General features: G+C 40.9%; 1 protein-coding gene across 1 annotated transcript in view; it reads left to right on the plus strand.

The window, feature by feature from the left end:
• The first annotated feature begins 1,852 nt into the window (after positions 1 to 1,852).
• Positions 1,853 to 19,125, plus strand: part of fras1 (Fraser extracellular matrix complex subunit 1) — a 164,668-nt gene continuing 147,395 nt past the window's right edge. The window contains exons 1-4 of the mRNA XM_013910201.1: positions 1,853 to 1,862; positions 5,804 to 5,947; positions 7,036 to 7,182; positions 17,851 to 17,994. Of these exons, the coding sequence (XP_013765655.1) occupies positions 1,853 to 1,862; positions 5,804 to 5,947; positions 7,036 to 7,182; positions 17,851 to 17,994 (445 nt within the window). The remainder of the gene's footprint in view (positions 1,863 to 5,803; positions 5,948 to 7,035; positions 7,183 to 17,850; positions 17,995 to 19,125) is intronic.

Consider the following 19,125-nt stretch of genomic DNA (forward strand, 5'->3'; position numbering starts at 1 on the left):
GTTAAAGCAACTTTGGTCTGTTAAGGTGGTGATAAAATGGCAATTAGAACAAGTCAGTCTGTTTTCACAACTGTAAATCTGTTGGTGTATTCATATATAAAAATTCACATGAACTATTTACATTCAAAATCAAGGCAGAACGTCATCGACTTTAAAAAGAAATTCACAGATTCCTCCATAAGTAGTGACTTGGTTGCTGCAAGATGGCGATTTAAGTAAGTAAGTAAGTAAGTAATACTTTTTTTTATATAGCACCTTTCTAGATAAAAGATCCAAAAGCATAAAACAAAACAGATGACAGTTAACAAAATGCAATTCTAAAAAGATGTGGTTCCTGATAGATGATTTCACAAATGTTGCCAAGGGACCAAGAGCATTTATTATCTTAGCTATGTGTCTATCAGGGGCACATACAAGGATTTCAGCCTTTCCTTCGTTAAGTTGTCAGCCATCCAAACTTTAATGGAATCTAAGCACTCATTCAAAATCTGTAGCTTAGAAACATCTTGGGGCTTAAAGAAATGTATACCTGGATATCGTCTGCGTAGCAGTGGCAGCAAATGTCCTCAAAGGGGCTCAAAACATGCCGGAGGGGAAGTAGATATATTAAGAACAATAAAGGCCCCGAGCCATTGTGGCACACCATAGTACAGGGATGTGGAAGATGACCTGTATTTAGAAACTGCCACAAAAAAGTTACATTCATACAGATATGATGAGAACCACTCTAAAGCAGATCCAGTTACACCAACCCAGTATTTTGGATGATCTGATATCCTCGTGTCGGTGTTGTTCCCACATCATCATAATAAATGTTTTTCCAGGTTCAACATTGCAAGTGACCAATCACATTGTTGTGACGTCCCCCTTTTGTGCCTTTGAAAAATACCGCCTTAAAAAAATCTACTTCACTTGCGAGAAGAGAAACCGCTTCTGTCCGCCGATCCAGGAACTTGAATTCTTTGCATTTCAGGATACTTTCCTTTAATAAACGGTAAGCATTATACATATTGTCCTTACAGAGGCGGTTTCTCTTCTCGCAAGTGAAGTAGATTTTTTGAAGGCGTTTGTTTTTTTCCGAGGTCGCGGATGACGTCAGCAGAAGCTGATTGGTCACTTGCAATGTTGAACCTTGAACAACATTATTTATGATGACGAGGGAACAACACCAACACAAGGATATCAGATCGTCCCAGTATTTTAGCCTTTCAGGTAGGATGCGATGGTCAATGGTGTCAAAGGCTGACATGAGATCCAACATCAGCAGAATTGCAAAGTGGCTCTCAGCTGACTCAGACTGCAACCAGTGGGCAACCAGTGGGTGGAGTCTACTGTTGATCTCTCCTGCAAAGAGATACAATTCAAATGAGTTGGACCCATCAGTGCAGACACTTAGATTGATTTGACCATGTTGGCTCAAAGATGAAGTAATTGGAGTTGGTCTAAACTGGACTTCAAGTATTTAGATGATTTCTACCAGGTGTGATAAATAAATGTGTTCCACTAAAGAAAAAGATCTGGTGTCCACAAACAAACACACGGCTGTTTGTGCAAGTTTTTCACAAACTGCCAGGAGACTATGTTCAAATATATGGAGAAGTTTCGTAAAACAGGAGAGCCCAGCTTAATAAAGATATCAACACTTGGCTGGTACTCATATTTGTCACGGTGAGTGAAGTGAGCCGTGTGGAGATAATGAAGTAGGATCCAAACGCAGGCACTTTTAAAGGTGTGAAGGTGGTTTATTGAAAGTAAAGTACAAAATAGAAGAATGGTAAACTGGACTGCAGACTATCTGAACTGGGAACAACTAAACTACAAAACATGAACCAGTACACGAACATGAAGAAGGATGGGCGGAGGTAAGTGATGACAGACAGCAGGAAGAACACGCGGATGAAATCTGATGGATACACAGACGGACCAGCGACTACAACAACAGAAGACACGACTTAAATATACTCAGAGAAACACAGGGAGATTACACACAGCTGGGAGTAATTAACGAGACGAGACAAGGGAGGTAAAACTGAATACACTCACATGAGACGCAGACCTTCACAATAAAACAGGAAACAAGAGATCACTACACAAGGACGCAGACTAGACACTGAGAGACAGACAGAATATAACACATGGAACTCAATGCTAAACATGAGACACAAATCCTGAAACGCGAATAAACAGAAACATGGAATTCTAATAATAATAATCATCATCATCATCATAGCACCCGAAAAACACAACAATCATTCAAAAATAACCAAAACATCAGAACTCAAAATCCTGGGTCGAACCGACCCAGAACCGTGACAATATTAGTCGGTAAAGCCGTCAGCGGGCCAGAACTTGCACCGCTAAATGTCTTAGCCTCCCATTTTCATACTTGACTTCCTCTCTCTTAAACTCTTATTTTTGCACATAGCTTCAGTTGTGGGATGAAAAGGGAGGTCAAAAAGTAAGACTGAGTGGCAGATGGAAAGGAAATGGATGGGTGAGAAAGAAAGAAGCTATAAAGGACAATGAAGTCGGGGAGAAGGTGTAACGAGTGGTACTAGAGTAGGAAAAGAGATGGACAGAGATATATAGAACAGTAGATCCTGGCTTACTGACAGCCTTATTGGCCGTTAAGTCTCATCTTCATTTTTCTCATGTTATCGTCCCACTCTCCTGTCCTCACAATCGCTCTAGCTCTTCGTGCTTTGAGTCTTTTCTTGTCCTTTCTCTTGTGTTTTCTTCTTTCTTCTTTTTCTCTTCCATCTGCAGTTGTCACATTAATCAGATCCCTCAGTCACATTTCCTCAAGCTTCACGCACTTCATTTACTCAATGCATTCACATAATGAATGGAGCAATCACAGTGCAATCAAGTGCAAGCAACCTCGCTTATTGTTTAACAAGAGACTGCATGCATTTGCTTGTTCTGCAATCCAGATACGACAGTGTTATTATTGCTGTATTCCCCCGAATCTGTAGTTTCAGGAGATGGCCGTATTAATTTTTAAGAGGTTGCGCTTTGGCTTTTAAAGGGCAGGTATTTTTCCAGAAGAAACCTGGGCATATAAAAAGCTGTAGCAAAACTTTAACACAGGACAGTGAGGGGAGTTTTTGTTTGTTTGTTTTAAATATAAATTTTATTTTAAAGATGAGATTCTGCAGTTTTTTCGTGTCACAGAAAACGTCGCTGCAGAAGAAAACAACTTCTTTTAGAAAATAAAAAATTACCAGTTTTTACGCCATGAGTGTTTTGATTTAGCCTTAAAGAGCAATGAAAAATATGTATGTAGGTAAAATGAATGACACTCAGTATACTTTAAAATACTTTATCAAATACTTTTTAAAATAATTTGTGATCCTACTAATACTTTCTGATACAATTTTCTGGGTGACGGTAGTTTTATAGTCCATTTTTATGGGTGCAAGACTGAACACTTTGCCAAAGAGATGCAGAAACACATTTTCACTGTCAAATGAAAGAGATTACATCTGACTTGAGACCAGCATCTATGAGGTGCATATGCCTGATGGATCCCTCTGCATACTGATAAACAGACCAGTTTTCTAAGGCGTGCATGCCCTCTTTACACAGAAAGGGGCCAGACAGCTTTTATTTATTTATTTATTTATTTTACATAAAACTGCTAGTATGCTGGAATCAGTCTAGCATCAGCACTGATTTTGCCTGTACCAGCTGGTGTTTGCATAGTCATTTTTTCCTTACATAGTGCTCTTTAGTCTTTAGACCTAAACTTACCCATTTTACCCATAGCCTGTGAAAAACCTCCAGTTTCACAGGACTTGTGATGCAATCCCAAACAAGAGCTTACTATTTTGTCTTAACCCGTGACTCACAGCCCTCACAGCGGTGTACAAGCACCTTCTCATTCATTCATGGGTATCAAATTGTGCCACTTTTATCAAAGCTGTTGGTGTCATGTGTTGTATGGTGTGGGTGAGTGACACACTCTGGAACAAGGGTTATGGAGCAGACATCGCACTCCTAAATCATCACATGCTCACAGTCGTAAAGTATCTGTTGGCATCACATTCAAAGGCACGGAGGAAGTGTGTGAAATCATACCAGAATGTAACCAGACAGTTGCATCACTCATGAAAGGAAACCTGTTAGGTATCTTTAGCAGGCAAGTTCACATATTCAATAGAATTAAATTTTATTTATAGAGTGCCAAATTATGAGAAAGGTATAGACATTACAATAATACAGAGAAAGCCCCAACAATCAGATGTCCCCATGTGGGCAAGCACTTGGCGACAGTGGGAAGGAAAAACTCCCTTTTAACAGGAACCAACCAACCAGGCTCAGGAAGGGGCGGCTGTCTGCCCTGGCCGGTTGGATGTGAGGGGAAGGAGACAGGATAAAAGACTCTGGAAGAGCGACAAAGATTAAATATTAACCAGTGATTAAATAAATATACACTAAAAGTTTATATTTATTATATTTATTTTCTTACTCTTCTTATATCTTTTTTTTTGTTTGTTTTTTTGTACTGATGTAACTGGAGCCCGTCGTCTCATCTCTCTATATACTGTACTGCAGCGGTCCCCAACCCCCGGCACATGGACCGGTACTGGTCTGTGAGTCGTTTGGTACCGGGACGCAAGAGTTGAGGCTCGGGTGTGAAATGAATGGTTTTCAGGGTTTTTATCGTTATTTTTTTTAGGTTTTTTTAGTTTTTATCGTTAACTCGGTTTCCCTGGGTCTTTTCCCATGTGTTATGAATAAATCGTTTTTATGAACATCGTTTTATTTTGTTGTATTTATCCGCGACACCTTAAAGGCCGGTCCATGAAAATATTGTCGCGCATAAACCGGTCCATGGTGCAAAAAAGTTTGGGGACTGCTGCTGTACTGTATATAGTGGAGATGACAATAAAGTTTACTTTAACTTTGACTCTAAATTCAGAGTAGTGTGTAAGGACAGAGTGAAAAGATGCGAGTGAAGAAGAAATGCTCAGTGCATCATGGGAAGCGCCCAGGTGCCTTAGTCTGTTGTAGAGTAACTAATGCAGGATTCAAGCTCACCTGATGCAACCAGACCTGTATGCTTCATGAAAAAGGACATTTTTAAGTCCAATATTAAAAATAGAGAGGGTTACTGTTCAGGTCTTTATTTTTGGACTTACAGAATCTGCTTATTTGGGTTTTTAGGTCTTCAGATTTCCTCCTAATATTTAGCTTTACATAGTGGCCTACACAGTGAAGAGTGACTTTTAAGTACCGTTAGTTGGCAAATGAATGAAACAGTCTAGCACTCATAAATACTTGGGAAAATGCTGGATCAATTGGGAACCAGAGTGGGCAGAGAAAGCACTTTAACTCTTGATCACAAAGTGCACCAGTGGAGTTGCTGGCAGACAGCAGACTGGTATTCAAAATCTCTCCACAGGATACATGTTAACCGAGTAAAATGTGCTACTGCTAACACAGTCTGACCGTAGAACCAAATGTAATGGATGGAAGTTATTAAAAAATAAATAAATTGTGTGTATGTGTGTGTGTGTCTCTGTGTGTGGTTTTGCATAGTTTAATGTGTCTGCCTCTGCAGAGTGTCAGTGCACAGGACTTTTTAATTTTTTTTAGATATAATTAGCATAAAATTAAATGTGAAAATGTGTGTGGAGTACCAAGTGCTCCTGCGTGCACCAACAGTATTTGTCCAGAGTTGCTGAATAAACTTGAATCTTGAATAAAATGGAATCCAATATCCAGATTTTTCCCAAAATGCACAGTTATTATTGAAATCCAAATCTCTGAGTTAAATGAACTTGATGTGTGTTTACAGTCCAGTGCCACGCAGACTGCCTGTCGTGCTCGGGAACGCCTGATCACTGTGACAGCTGCAGGGACCCACAGGCCTTACTTCATCTCGGCCGCTGCCTATCCGTCTGTCCAGTGGGCTTCTACGCCGAAGGACGAGTATGTGCAGGTAGGACTCGCTTTCAAATCTACAGTACTGTTTCCATCCATTAAAGGGTAAGTAGCACCCAGGTGCTGCTAATCAATGTGCTTGTTTAAGTGATCATCAGCGAGCGTGAACGTCATCACTAAAAGCAGACGTTTGGGCCGTTTGCTGGAATCCTGAAAGCGACATTAATTTAAGTACAGGATGATAAATATTATTGATTTCTGATTAGCTTTAAGTGACACATACTTAGCTTGTATCAGTGGTGCGCTGCACACAGTCACAGTCATCATTTCTGTGTGTTTGTTATCACTGTTTAAGTTTCTTCTTCTTTTATTTTGTTTTACTTTGTGCATGTGGGCGAATATAAAGTTGTGAGTCTGAACTCACATTGTTGATAAGATTATCTCTCCCACTCACTTTCCTTCTTCCTCTCAGACTTCTTTTAATCTTTCTGGGAATCTTTTTTTCCTTTAGCTTTTTATATTTCTACTTCCTCTTCTTCTTCCTTTTCCTCTTCTTCTACTTATGTGTGTCTGTGTGGGTGGCTGTGGTGCTTTCAAAGGGATTTAGCTGCTTTTTTTTCTATAATGTTGAGATTTCCTATTAAAAATAACAGAAACCTCCACATTGCTTTGTTTCCCTTCTTCTCGTTGCTCTTGTTTCATTGTGCCGCTCACAGATACATGGTCTTAATGCATGTTTAATCATCCAGGTAAGGAAATCCCAAAAAGTTGATCTTTTCGTGGTATAGGTACACTTCACTGCTCAAAATTACTGTCAGTGCTAAAGTTAAAGATGTTAAGGAGCTTGAAGTCTTTAATAAGACCATTTTTAGAAAATCATGGCGTAGCCTAATATAGTTATCTCAACAGTACTTTTGCATAGGCTTAGAAGACCCCAGCCAGCCTGTCAGGGAAGTCACTCACTGGATTTAATGAGTTACTTGGTTTCCTTTTAATGAGCTGCACATCCATTTTCCTTTGCTTTCCACTACAGCAGCGAGGACTAAAATGTGACAAGCAGTCTTGCAACTCACGTGTGAAGTGAAAATTTATTTTGGAAGTGACTGACAGCCACTGGTTCCCCTTTCTCCCTTCTCTCCCCTGCAGCCTGCCAATCATCCTGTGCCACCTGTTCCAGCAGGTGGGATTGTCAGTCCTGCGGCTCCAGGCTGCCCCTGCTGAACCCCGATAGGAGTCAGTGCCTGGCTTCCTGTCCACCTGGTTCCTATCAGCACGACCCAACACACTGTCGCTGTGAGTATCACAGGAGTTCATGTGCCCTATAGCGGCTTCTGGATTGCAGTGGTCAGCATGTTGCTTTGACTGGGATCCACCCGTGAACACCAAGAGAGATGGATTTCCCCAGCTGCTAATAGAGAGCAGTTTAACAGTAAGATGCAGTTGGTGTTTTTGGTGCCTGAGATAAACTGTCTGGGAGTATTTTCCACTGGATTGAGTCTGAATATTTCATAGACTGATGAGGCAGGGAGTTCTCTCTAGGGCTGTTGTGTTATTGCGGTTGTGGCTAAGAGTCTGGAAAGAGGTGCAAGTCATTGTCTGGAGGCACAGGAGCACCAAATGTACTCACATATTGTACAGACATAATAGGTCCTGCATTTTATTAGATATCTGCTGATCTTTTGCTGCACATTGGCTAAATCTCCCCTGGGGATTGGATAGAAAAGTTTGTAAAGTTTTGCAGTCTTTAGATAAAAGTACAAAATGTGCTTCCACTCGTATATATTTCTTCCTGTATTTGCTCCTTTCCTTTCTGTTAGTCATCAAAGGAACATGAAGAAAACTGAATCGTGTATGAACATTTATTAGGAAGTGAAATTACTTGAAAATCGTTGCATCTTAGGCTTTAAACTTTTATTGTAATATCAACCCGGTAAAAGCTGAATGTGTTGAATTATGCTGCACATGCTGCCTCCTGTCAATCAGTTAACACACATAAAAGAAAAATGGTAATAACAGCCAAAAAACATATATACATATTAAAACACAACAGTCTTCAGTTCCAAAGTTAATTTCCAATGGTGCATGAGAAAAACTGCACAAAAATGAAGCATAGGACACAACTTTACACATTTGCTCAGCGTTCATTTCCCAGTTTCATTGTGCCAGACTTGACGTTTCAAATGTTTGGCCTGCATCAACCTTCATGTGTGTCATCACCACCTGGTGAACCATCCCACCTTCAGATGAAAACACCTGAACGGCGACATGGAAACAACTAAACAAACCAATTTCATTTCACAAATAAAAAAAGAACTGCACACGTAAAATTGTGAACTCTTTTGAATTTCTGTAAAGCAGAAAAAGTATTTGACCACAAGTTGGGAAAATTAACTGAAGTCTTCTTAAAGCAACAACTTCAAGCAGATATTTCGTGTTGCAGTTCGTGAAACCTCCACAGTGCTTATGCAGTACCTTTGGATAAGTTGTCCTGGTTTGCTGTTGGTTTGATGTTGTTGCTGCTTTGAACTGCTGTACACAGGTGAGCTTTGTTGATGGAAATAAATTTCTGCAGGTGTTTTGCTGCTCTTTCTGTGCTCTTTTTTCACATTTTTGATAAGGGCCTCCCTCCTAGAAACAGTAACAGGACTCCAGAATACCTTCAAATTGTAGAAAGTCTGTCTCACGCTGATCTTAGAAATGCTTTTCCTGCCATCTCCATGCATCTCTAAACTATTCTGAAAGCTGTCAAGATCAAGACGTGGTCTTTCTAAAGAAGACTGACTAGCTAAATGATAAATGCATTTATTTATAGGGTAGGGGCGGCACTACTACTCCCAGTCTCACCTAAATAATGGGAATGCGTGACTTTGTGTGGATTTGAAAAAGCTGTTGTTAGAGGGAACATACTTACTCACGAACTGCGAAGGGAAATGTATTGCTGTTAATTATGAGTAATGACGCTCATTCCAAAGGTCAATAAACTTTTCAGCCCAATTAATACAAATGTCAGAAAAAAACTGATACCGATTCCAACCTGTGACAAGAAAACATTAAGTTTGTGTTTTCTTGCTTATAAACTTCGTGACTTCTTGCCAGCACGGAGATGCTTTGTACAGTTGTTAAACTAAATTACTCCAGCTTTTAATGCCTGAGTTTTAATGGACTTAAAGCTTTTAATGCTAAATTGCTTTTAAAGTCAAAATTAGGTTCTGAATAAACTGGTAACAGAAAAGCTTTTGTCTGTTTTTCTTTTGTTATTCTTAAAGAGTTTATGCAGGATAGATGGATCGATCCTCTGCAGCAGCAGCATAAAGAATACAAATAAACTGGTATTACTCAGGCTCAGTTCTCTATACATGAGTGTCCCTATTAACTGTTACTGGACGTATCTATCTCAAAGGTCTCCCAACATTTCTAGTCCTGGGCCAATAAATAAAACCATGGCTCGGTGAGCGAAAACCCTGTGGGATTGCTAATACGCTCCGAAATGAGCTCCTCTATTGAGTGGAGGAGACCTGCGGGGACTCCTGGGGATGATGGGTAGAAATAGAGAGGTGTGGGTTAGTGAGCAGAGAGTAACCACAATGTGATTACGGTCTTCAGTTGTGCAGCTCGATTTCATACCTTAATGAATATTGTCAGGAGGATTTCAGACCTCCCAGTGCAAAAGCTCGTTGAACATCCTTAAATAGGTTAGACAGCAGCAGGCAGCTTTGTTTTACGCTGCTTCCACACGCGTACTGTATACAGTAGCAGCTATTGGACAAGCCCTCTGTGGGAATTGCACTTCATGCATTTATGCAGCTTCTGTCCTGCGTCGTTGCCATTAGGTGTATAATTTGTAACTCGTGCATTAATCCAGAGTCTACAGTATGTTAATGCTGCAGGTATGTTCACAGCTGCTAATGTCTTTACCCTGCATGCATCCAGGTTTAATAATGTGCTCTATAGAGCCGAATTCTCTCGAGTGTCTCAGCCATGTCTTTTAACCGCCAACTTGCTTTAATGACAGAAGCCCCCCCCCCCTTTGTTTTTACCCAGCACACAGTTTTGTTTTGGAGAACAAAAGAGCGCCAGTGGAAAGTGGGGCGCTGAATTATTGTGACTTTAAATCAGTGAATGCCTGCATTAAAGCTATTAAGGTGGATTTAGGCTGACTGAAGTCTCATACCAGCACTTGTTTAATGAGGAAAAAATAGAAGTAAGGGTTGAGGGAAGAAGCAGAGGAGATGGGAGCTGACAGAAGTAATGAGCGTGTGAGGTGTCTGGAAGGTGCCAGAGACATTTCTTGGCAGGAAGTCGAGACCACCCAGGACTCAGTGTGTCGCAGCAGGCCTCCCTGGGGGGATCTTTTTCCCACCTCCAGTCAGTTACTGAAAGCTTCATCCGCATGCATTCAAAGTTTTGGTGTAAATACTCGTGAGGAGCCTTGTGCTGACGCTATCGTACAACACCTGCCCCACATTTCTTCTTTTTTCTTATAATTGCACCGTGAGACTCAGTCACACTTGTAATGTTCACTTGTTTGGAAACGTACGCCGAGACCGAAAAACAGACACATCTGTCTTGTTCAGGTGCAGAGTACACAAAACCTGATTTCTTTCTCCCCATGGGTTTTTAACACTGTTTTGCGCTCCCTTTAAATTCCTCCTTTATTGCATTGTTTTGAACCTAAATGGGCTCTTCATCAAGTACAACAAAACTGTGTAATAAAGCAAGAATTTTAAGAGGAGCCGATAACAGGGTTGCAAGTCCCAGCGGAGATAAAATCATAACGACATACAGCACTCCTGCAGATGCAATTACAGGAGGTCTCATTCCAAAGCATCAAAACACCATTAGCCTCTAAAGTCACATCTAAAGTTAGAGTCTGGATAAGTTTAAGAGTTAATCCCAAATTGTTAAAACATTTTTAAAAAGTTCAGTGTGTTGCTTTACACCTTTTATTGTGCAGAAAGGGCTATTTCCAGATAATGTAGCACCTACTAGAAAAGCTCCTGGTTCAATCCGAGCACCATCGAGGAGAAGCTGTCTCTTCTCTTCAACTAGACGGACTCAAATTCTGAGCATTTCACAAAATCATTCATCAAATTAATGATTAAAGGTCTGAATCTCAAAGGTCCATGTAGGCAGTACCTCATATGTAAACACGAGCTTTTAGTGTCTAAAAATAACCAAGTACTTCACATATGAAGTATAAACATAATAATGCTGGTGTGACTCTATAGCAACATGATAGTTTAATCAAATTTCTATTGTAGTGTGAAGATGTTTTTTTAATAGTTCATAATTTTTTTGGAAAACAACCTTTTTTTATAACCTTGCTGAAGTTTTAATGCTGGTAAACCAATTTAAATGACCTTTTGTTTTTCATTCTTACACTGACAGTTTTCTTGAGATTAGTGTCACTGCAGACCGATGGGACCCTGGATACAACCTACTCCTACTCCTCTCCTCTAGTGGGCGCTACACAGCCCTGCACGCCAAAATAAGCAGACTTCTTCATTGCACATATAAATATAAATATGCTACATGTGCTGTTATTGTCTGTGTCATGTTGCTTTTGTCCGTCTTGTCTGTTTAGAGGAAAGAAAAGAACATCGCTCAGTTCCTCCTACGTGTGCACGGACTTGGTCAGTAAAGCTGACTCTAATAGATTCTGGTACATTTTTGTAAATGCATGACTTGGTTGTTATTTTTTCTGCATAATCTTCCAACATTTTATGCAGCGATTCGCTTTCTGAGTAGGTTTACGTGGCGTTGCTTTCAGTACCTGCATGACTCTATCGCTCATTAGTAGCAGTCACACAGCATTTTTAACCGCTTATTTAAATTTTGCATTTGAGTTGACTTTGTGGATGTGGCAGTCAGAAAGTGAGGCAGCTATAGAAGCTATAGAAACAATTTCACAGCCTCCCTTCTGCTGTTGTCCAAAACGACCTTCACATAGACGTATAAAAGCTTTTTCATGTGGAGCCATTGTGAGAAACCTGATTTTCCTCCTGTCTTCTTGCTGGGCTGATTTGAACCTTTGCTTCCACCAGGAGAAAAAATAGAGCTAAAAATGACTCCTTAGAAGTGAAATATGGACGCCACGAGGTACTTCATTAAAATTAAAATTTCCATGTAGACTTGGAAAAGAATTTCACAGTAGAATTTTCTTCTGGCTGCTCCCTTTACCTCCATCTCACATATCCCGGCCTGCACATGTCGAAACCATCTCAGCCTGAGCTGTGCATTTCTATACCAGTGACACTCTCAGCATCTTCATCTCTTCCACCTTCAGCTTGGCTTCCGATGTCTTCGTTAGTGCCACAGTCTCCAAACCACACCCAGCAGGTCTCACTGCCATCTTGAAAACCTTCCCTTTCACTCTTGGTGCTGGTCTCCACCCACTCCACCACCCAGGTATTTAAACTCCAACCTCGCATTGCCTCCCTCTCATTCACCCATGTTTCTCATCTTGCTTCATTCCTCTTCTCTCCAGTGCATACCTGCACCCATCTCATCATCGATATAAACCCAGTGTATCACTGACTTTAAAGGCCGCCTTTTGTGTATTTGTGAGAGCAGCTTTGCCAAAAGTGGAAATATTTGACACCCTGGAATTGAGAACAGGTTGGACTTTCAAATAAAAGCTCCTGTTTTTTGTATTATTTGCTCTCCATTGCAAAGCTGCTTTCTCCATGCTTAGCTTAATTGCTGATTCTCTCATGCCATCTCGTTTTATCACTCGAGGTTTGGAGGGGGTTGGTGTGAGCCACGGCAGCAGCAGCACAGTAATTGTGCATCCCCACCCGTCCCAGAAGGACAGAGAGCGAAGATTATCCAGTGCACTGTGTGACTATGCATTCATCTCAACCTCGCCTGGTTTATGCAGAGTAGGCTTTAGAGGGGCTTTTTGGCAACTGGCCTGCTAGGATTACATTTGCTGATAACTTTACGCTCCAGGCGGCACAGAAAAATAAATTGCTTTCCTGCGAGGGGCAAGGTAAAGGACGTGTAATCCCCTTGTTGGCTCCAACCATTTTTGGATGCAGCGTGTATGAGCGTGTGTCTGAAGTGACCCAGTAATATAAATGTAAGCATCCCATCATGTACAGAGTGCTTCTCAATGTCTTTTTGCTTCATCTGCAAGACTACAGCTGCAGAGTATCTGATGCTGAAATGGGCAATGGTCCATAATTCAACAAAAGATTGTTTTTATAAATGATTTCATTTCACCACGGAGGATCAGTCATGCATAGGTGAAACAAGCGTATCATCGTATTTTGGGCTAAGGCTATTATGGAGCCTCTCTGGACCTTTAGCACAATGAAATGAACAGCCACACGCAGAGAGAGGGGCATTAAAATTGAACGTATATGTGAACTAATGAAAAAAAAAGCTGCTGGGGGAAAAACCCAGACTTGAACACAGAGAGAAAGAAAGATGACCAAAAATCCAGTGTGAATCTGTAGAGAGGGCAGTGGGCTGAGGCAAGAAGAAGCCTCGGACAGAGAAATGAGAGTATTATAGGGGAGAGTGAGACGGGGGGGGGAAATAGGCACACAACTTCAAAATCTGAGAGGTGGAAGGAAATAGGAAGAGTTGAGAAGCATAAAAAATTAAAAGTCAGATGGGAACCTGTCAGTCTGTCAGTCACTTCAGAGGTTTGGCTTTTACTCTTCACACACACAGTGGAGCAAAAACTTTCCTCTTCTGTAACCTTACATGTCCTCTGAATGTGGCTTTTTCTCATTCAGGTAAACCTCACTGTAACTCAAAGGAAATCAGGTTTGGTTTTATACGATACAGACGTCCGTACATCAAAACTTAACACAACAGTTTAGATTGATTTTCTGCCCTTGCTAGTTTGCATGCATGCCTGTGCAATATGGAGATGTACTTGGCAGGACTTGAAACGTTGCCTGTAACAGGTAATCAATCACAGAGAATTTGCTGTATCTGTCTTTAATTTTGACCAAGGTTTTTTTAATATGTGCTGAAGCTGCACAGGACTGTTCAGAAAACCTTTGGTACATTCAGGTTCATCTGGAGACTGCAGATATTGGTTGAGCAAGAAATTGAATGTAGGTTTTTTTTGTCCCATTTGGTTCTTTAGCCATCAGGAAAAGCATGCAAGATCAACAGCGCACAATGTGCTTTGAGGTAGCAGCCAAGAAAGGTGTAGTTTGTGTTTATGTACACCTGTGTGGACGGGCGCACTTGTATTCAAAAGGTTTCTCCATGTAACCATCTGCTGGTGGGTGTGGGGAGCCATAGCCCCGTCCACCAAGGCATGAAGCAGGCATGGAGGAGATCCAGGCTCCAGACATCCAGAGGCCCCAGAGTGCGAGAGCCCAAGGAGGACCAACAGAGGGGCAACCGTGCCACCCTCCTGGGAGGAGCTGAGGAGAGCCCCAGACGAGGGCTCACCCAGCAGCCACAGAGCAGAAGCCAGAGGGGGCTGGAGTAATGTGCCAGCTGTGTCAGAGTGCACAAAGCCAAAGGCATCAGCCACCGGCAGGGAGTGTGGTGGGAATTTAATGGAGTTTTCATCAGCTGGTTCTCAAGTTTTTGAAGCTGGAGCTTCCATCAGATAACTGTGTCTGCATGTCAACATAAAAAGACAAAAATACACTCGGCTACTGTCATGTTCAGGAAACATGGTGAGACATGGTGACATATCCTGCTAGAAGCAGCCACCAGAAGATGAAAACTGTGTGTATCTTCACATAAAGCTGTAGTGTTTAAATGATGCTCGGCTGGTAGTTTACCAAACTGTGCCTGCCATCTGATTCCATAAATCAAGACACATCAGACCAGGCAGTGTTTTCCAGTCTAGTTGTAACAGCAGTGGCACCTGGTGTGGTCTTGGATTCAGGGGTGCTCTTCTGCAGAGCTTGGTTGTAATGAATGTCTATTTGAGTTACTGTAGCCTCCTTATCAGCTCAAAGAGGTCTGGCCATTCTCCTCTGACCTCTGACACGAGCAAGGCATCGTTGCTCAGAGAACTGCTGCTCACCAGATTCTGTCTCTTTTTTGGACCTCTGAAAAGTTATCCATGAACTTTTAACCCAGCTGAGAAAATCTCAGTTTTTATTCTTAATTTGAAAAGATAAAAAAAAAAAGATGAGACAGTGCGAGCGAATTGGGTAAAAGAAATTCAGTAAATGTGAAGTTTTTAAGGCAAATCAAATCTACATTAAATATTCCTTATTTTATAAAATCTGGATGGAAGGTATCCGTCATAGAAAATCATGTGTGTGCGCGTGCGCAGGATGTTTTGATTAAATATAAAACGTTTATAGTGATCCTGGTGGGGAATATGTGCAGATGATAAAGAGGAGGATACAGAGAAAGTTATTAAAAGATACGAATGCGGTTACCTGAGGAAATCTGTATCAATAGGCACGAGGGAGCCAGAGATTTATCTCACACTGCTTTCCAACAACTTTTGCAATAACACAGCTTCTGGCATCTCCCATTAATTCACTCAGATTTTTATCAGCAGTTTTCAGTGACACTGATTAAATTAATTACACTTTCCTCAGCGTGATATTCACTTGTCTTGATCAGTTTTGTCTCACTTCTCGTGCCTCATTAATCCCCAGCCGTGGTTTATTTCTCAACTTTAACTCTTTTAGATCTACTCTTTCACTTTTAACCTTTGACCTTTCACAAGGGGACATCCAGTGAATAATAAATGAAGCTGTTAAGTATGTGTAAAGTGCTATCGTATTAGAACTTACACGACTTCCTCCTTGTGTTTTGTCCATTTGTCGCTTGTGTTCCTCACACTGTGTTCTCTTACATCCCTGCCTCCATTCTTTTGTAAGCCTCCCAACTTTCTAGTGTTTTTGCTTTTTTCTGTCAGGCTTTGTTGGGACCGTGTATCAGCTTAGTATCAAAAATTGCTTTTTATCGTTCTCCTTTGTCCTGTGTGTAGGTCCTTTACCTGAGCCTTGTAGCAGGTGTATTGGTGCTGTTCCCTTTGTGTGTGTGAGAGAGAGAGACTTGGGTTTCTGATCTTTCGGTGTTTGACTAGGCTGAAGCCTAAAAAACAATATGGCCGGGTTTACTAAAACATTGTGGTGCGGAGTAAAAGATGATTCTCAGTGTTCGTGATAAGCTTCACCGTAGTTTTGTTCCATATCAACGTGACTGCTTTGGTCTGGGCTGTCTGCGTCCTATAATTGGGTGTAGTGGACTAATCTATATTTCCAAGGTTCAGAGTGCTTTAAAATGAGATCTAGCTAGGTGCTTACATTTGACAAGCTGAGGATGGGCAACAGAAAAGGCAGAAAATGAGATCTAGTCCTCGGGAAAAATGAGATCCTGCACAGCTTTACTTAAAAAAGTCAAAAGGCTTTAGAGAGTATTCCTGATCCTGGTGCATTGCGCTCCGAGTTCCTGTAAGAACTCCTAATATACAGATATTCTGCTGGGGTTCCTCATCCTTTCTGTTAACCACTTTCTCAGCTGTCACTGAGTGGGAAGTGGGGTGAACCCAGGATAAGTTGCCACTCTGTCAGAGACAGACCATTCACTTCAGCAAGTCTCACATGCATGTTTTAGACTGATGGAGGAAGTACCTGGAGAAAACCCAAGGAGAACATGTAACCACCACACTGAAAGGCCCAGAACCTTCATACTGTGGAGCAGCAGTCAGAACCACTGCACCACTCTGCCGTTTTTTCCTTATAAAAGAAATTTCTTTGGATTTCATGAGGTGAGAGAAACCGGTGAGCTAACAGATTCACTATCTTATAAACCAGCGTCGGCTTCCACCCATATCAGAATACGTTGATCCAGTATGAGTGTAAAGATGGCACCCAGAGGGAAATCCACAGTCTTTGCAGGAAGGATTCATGGACTTGGGAGGTACTTCCACAGGTTTCAGGATTCTTTGCAACTTGAGGGAAAGTTGGACAAAACCTGAACTACACTGAGGTTACAATGTTTCCCAGATCATGATGAGGATGATGAACAGAAAAGCTTTCATATAAAGATTGCAGATTCTCATGAATGATATGTGAAGGTGACTCAGAAGAAACTAGAAGAAACCTAAAAGTGTAGTTTTCACATTCCTTCTGCATTTTTTTTTTGTAGGTTTGTTTTTATCTGGTTTCTGTCAGTTTTATTTTGTAGCACTTGCTGCATCTGGCTTCATTCTGTGTGCCGCTGGGAAATCACAGGTAATCATACCAGTTAGTGCTGAGATGGGGTTTTTGCTGCTTCTGTTTGGGCACACACGAAGGGACACACACAGAGATAAAGGTGCAGGTGTATGCAAAGGCGCACAATCATCTCCCACATTTCATCTCAAAGGTACTTTTAGCCCGTACGTATGTGCGTGCATACACGTGTGTCTCCCTCAGTCACACGCATGAACTCTTACACAGTCTTCCCGCACAGCTCGCCCCGTTAGCCTCCCACTCTGTGTTTGTCGGCACTGCTGTGAGGCTTGTTAGTGCTTTTTTTAACAGCAGCTAATAGAGCACCACTGATAATGCCAACTATGCAGACCACACAGACACACACAGTCGCACATGCAAACAAGCTTTATTAGATCCTGTGGATACTTGTTGAACGACCCTGATTATCTCACTTATTTTCTTTGTTGTTTTTACAACCTTGAATATTTTGTTAATGCATGAACTGCGTTATGGAAATAAAACTGTTATTGTAAAGGATCAGTGTTTCTGAATTATTTATACTGTTTACTACAAATCGCATGCAGTATATCGCAGAACTTTTGCAAACTGCGCTTGCAGGATTTGCATAATTCAGATTGTTTCTTCTACATTTGGCATGATTCAGGTTCTCCGCTACAATCACATTTATCCATTTCGACCTAGTCCCACCTACCGTGCTGTACTGTATGTGTTTCTGTTCAGGAAAGGGGCAAAAAATCAGACCTCGTGGTGCTTTAGGACTGAAAGCAAAGAATCTATTTTCTGTTTTCTTATTTTTCAGACTGTCACGAGTCGTGCTCGGAGTGCCGTGGGCCGAGTCAGCAGGAGTGCGTGTCGTGCTCAGACCCGGTCGCCTTGCTGAAAGACGGGGCGTGCGTCCTTGACTGTGGCACAGGTTTCTACAGTCGAGAAGGCGTCTGCCACGGTAAAGCTGACACATATCCACACTGCAGCACGGAAGAGCTGAGTTTCAGTTTTGGCTGGTTTAGTGGAAATAGCACTTTTGCTGACGTCTTTACTAAAAGTAGTGCAACTCCACAGATGCCAAGCTAATATAAGAAACAACACAAAACATTAGGTGTATATATATATATGCACGGATGGTTTGAGTACATCACCATCCAGAAAGCCCAAATATATCTTCTTTAAGGAATCAGTTTACCTCTAGCTTGTGGTGATTTGTGCACATTTAGTTTCGTTGGCCAGTTTTGAAGTTATCAGCTGTAGATGTGTCCACTTTCCCTCGAATGTCATGACAGTAAATGGCCACAAAATTGTTATTATATTAAGAGTTTTTATTATTATTATATATTAACTTATCCGGCCAACTGCTACCAAACATTCTAGATGGATAAACAGCACTATGAGCCGTCTCAGGAAGCTACAATCTCTGATTTGCTTCCCTCTGTTAATTAAACCCAACCAAAATGTTTTAGTTTGAATCAATGTGTTTAAAATACAATGATTTTATCCTCTACAGGTCGAGCGTATGGAAGCACAGAACTGCCAGCCAGGCAAAAGAAAATGGGTTATATCATATAAATATCTGATATATATACACACATATCTATAACGTGAAAACTTTATTGTTCTAACAATATACTTTCCATCTTTGAACAACATAATATCACTTTATTACAATATACATAACTATCACGTTATAACAAAAAACCTTTCGCGTTCTTACAATATAAATATTATTTTGTACGAACGAGATAATTATATTGTTTGAAAAATAAAGTTTTAACGTTAAAACATATATTTTATTTTTCGAACATGATATATTTGTTTGCCTTAAAACATAGTTTGAGAAAATGGCTCGTTTATCGGAATTAGTTAAGTTGTATTTTATGCTTGGATTGAGGCATAACGTGTGATAATGTGACATTGTATTGTAATAACATGACATTATCTTTTTCATATTATCATTTTTATATGAAAAAGTTATTGTTAGAACAATAAAGTTTTCACATTATAACATGATACAGCTGTTTTTGTTTTGCCTGGTTGGCAGCTCTACGCTTCCGTACTAATGTGAATAGACTCAGTGTTGTTT

Source organism: Pundamilia nyererei, unplaced genomic scaffold, assembly GCF_000239375.1.
Source record: "Pundamilia nyererei isolate P.nyererei 1_Seehausen unplaced genomic scaffold, PunNye1.0 scaffold00038, whole genome shotgun sequence".
In the NCBI taxonomy this organism is placed as follows: Eukaryota; Metazoa; Chordata; class Actinopteri; order Cichliformes; family Cichlidae; genus Pundamilia; species Pundamilia nyererei.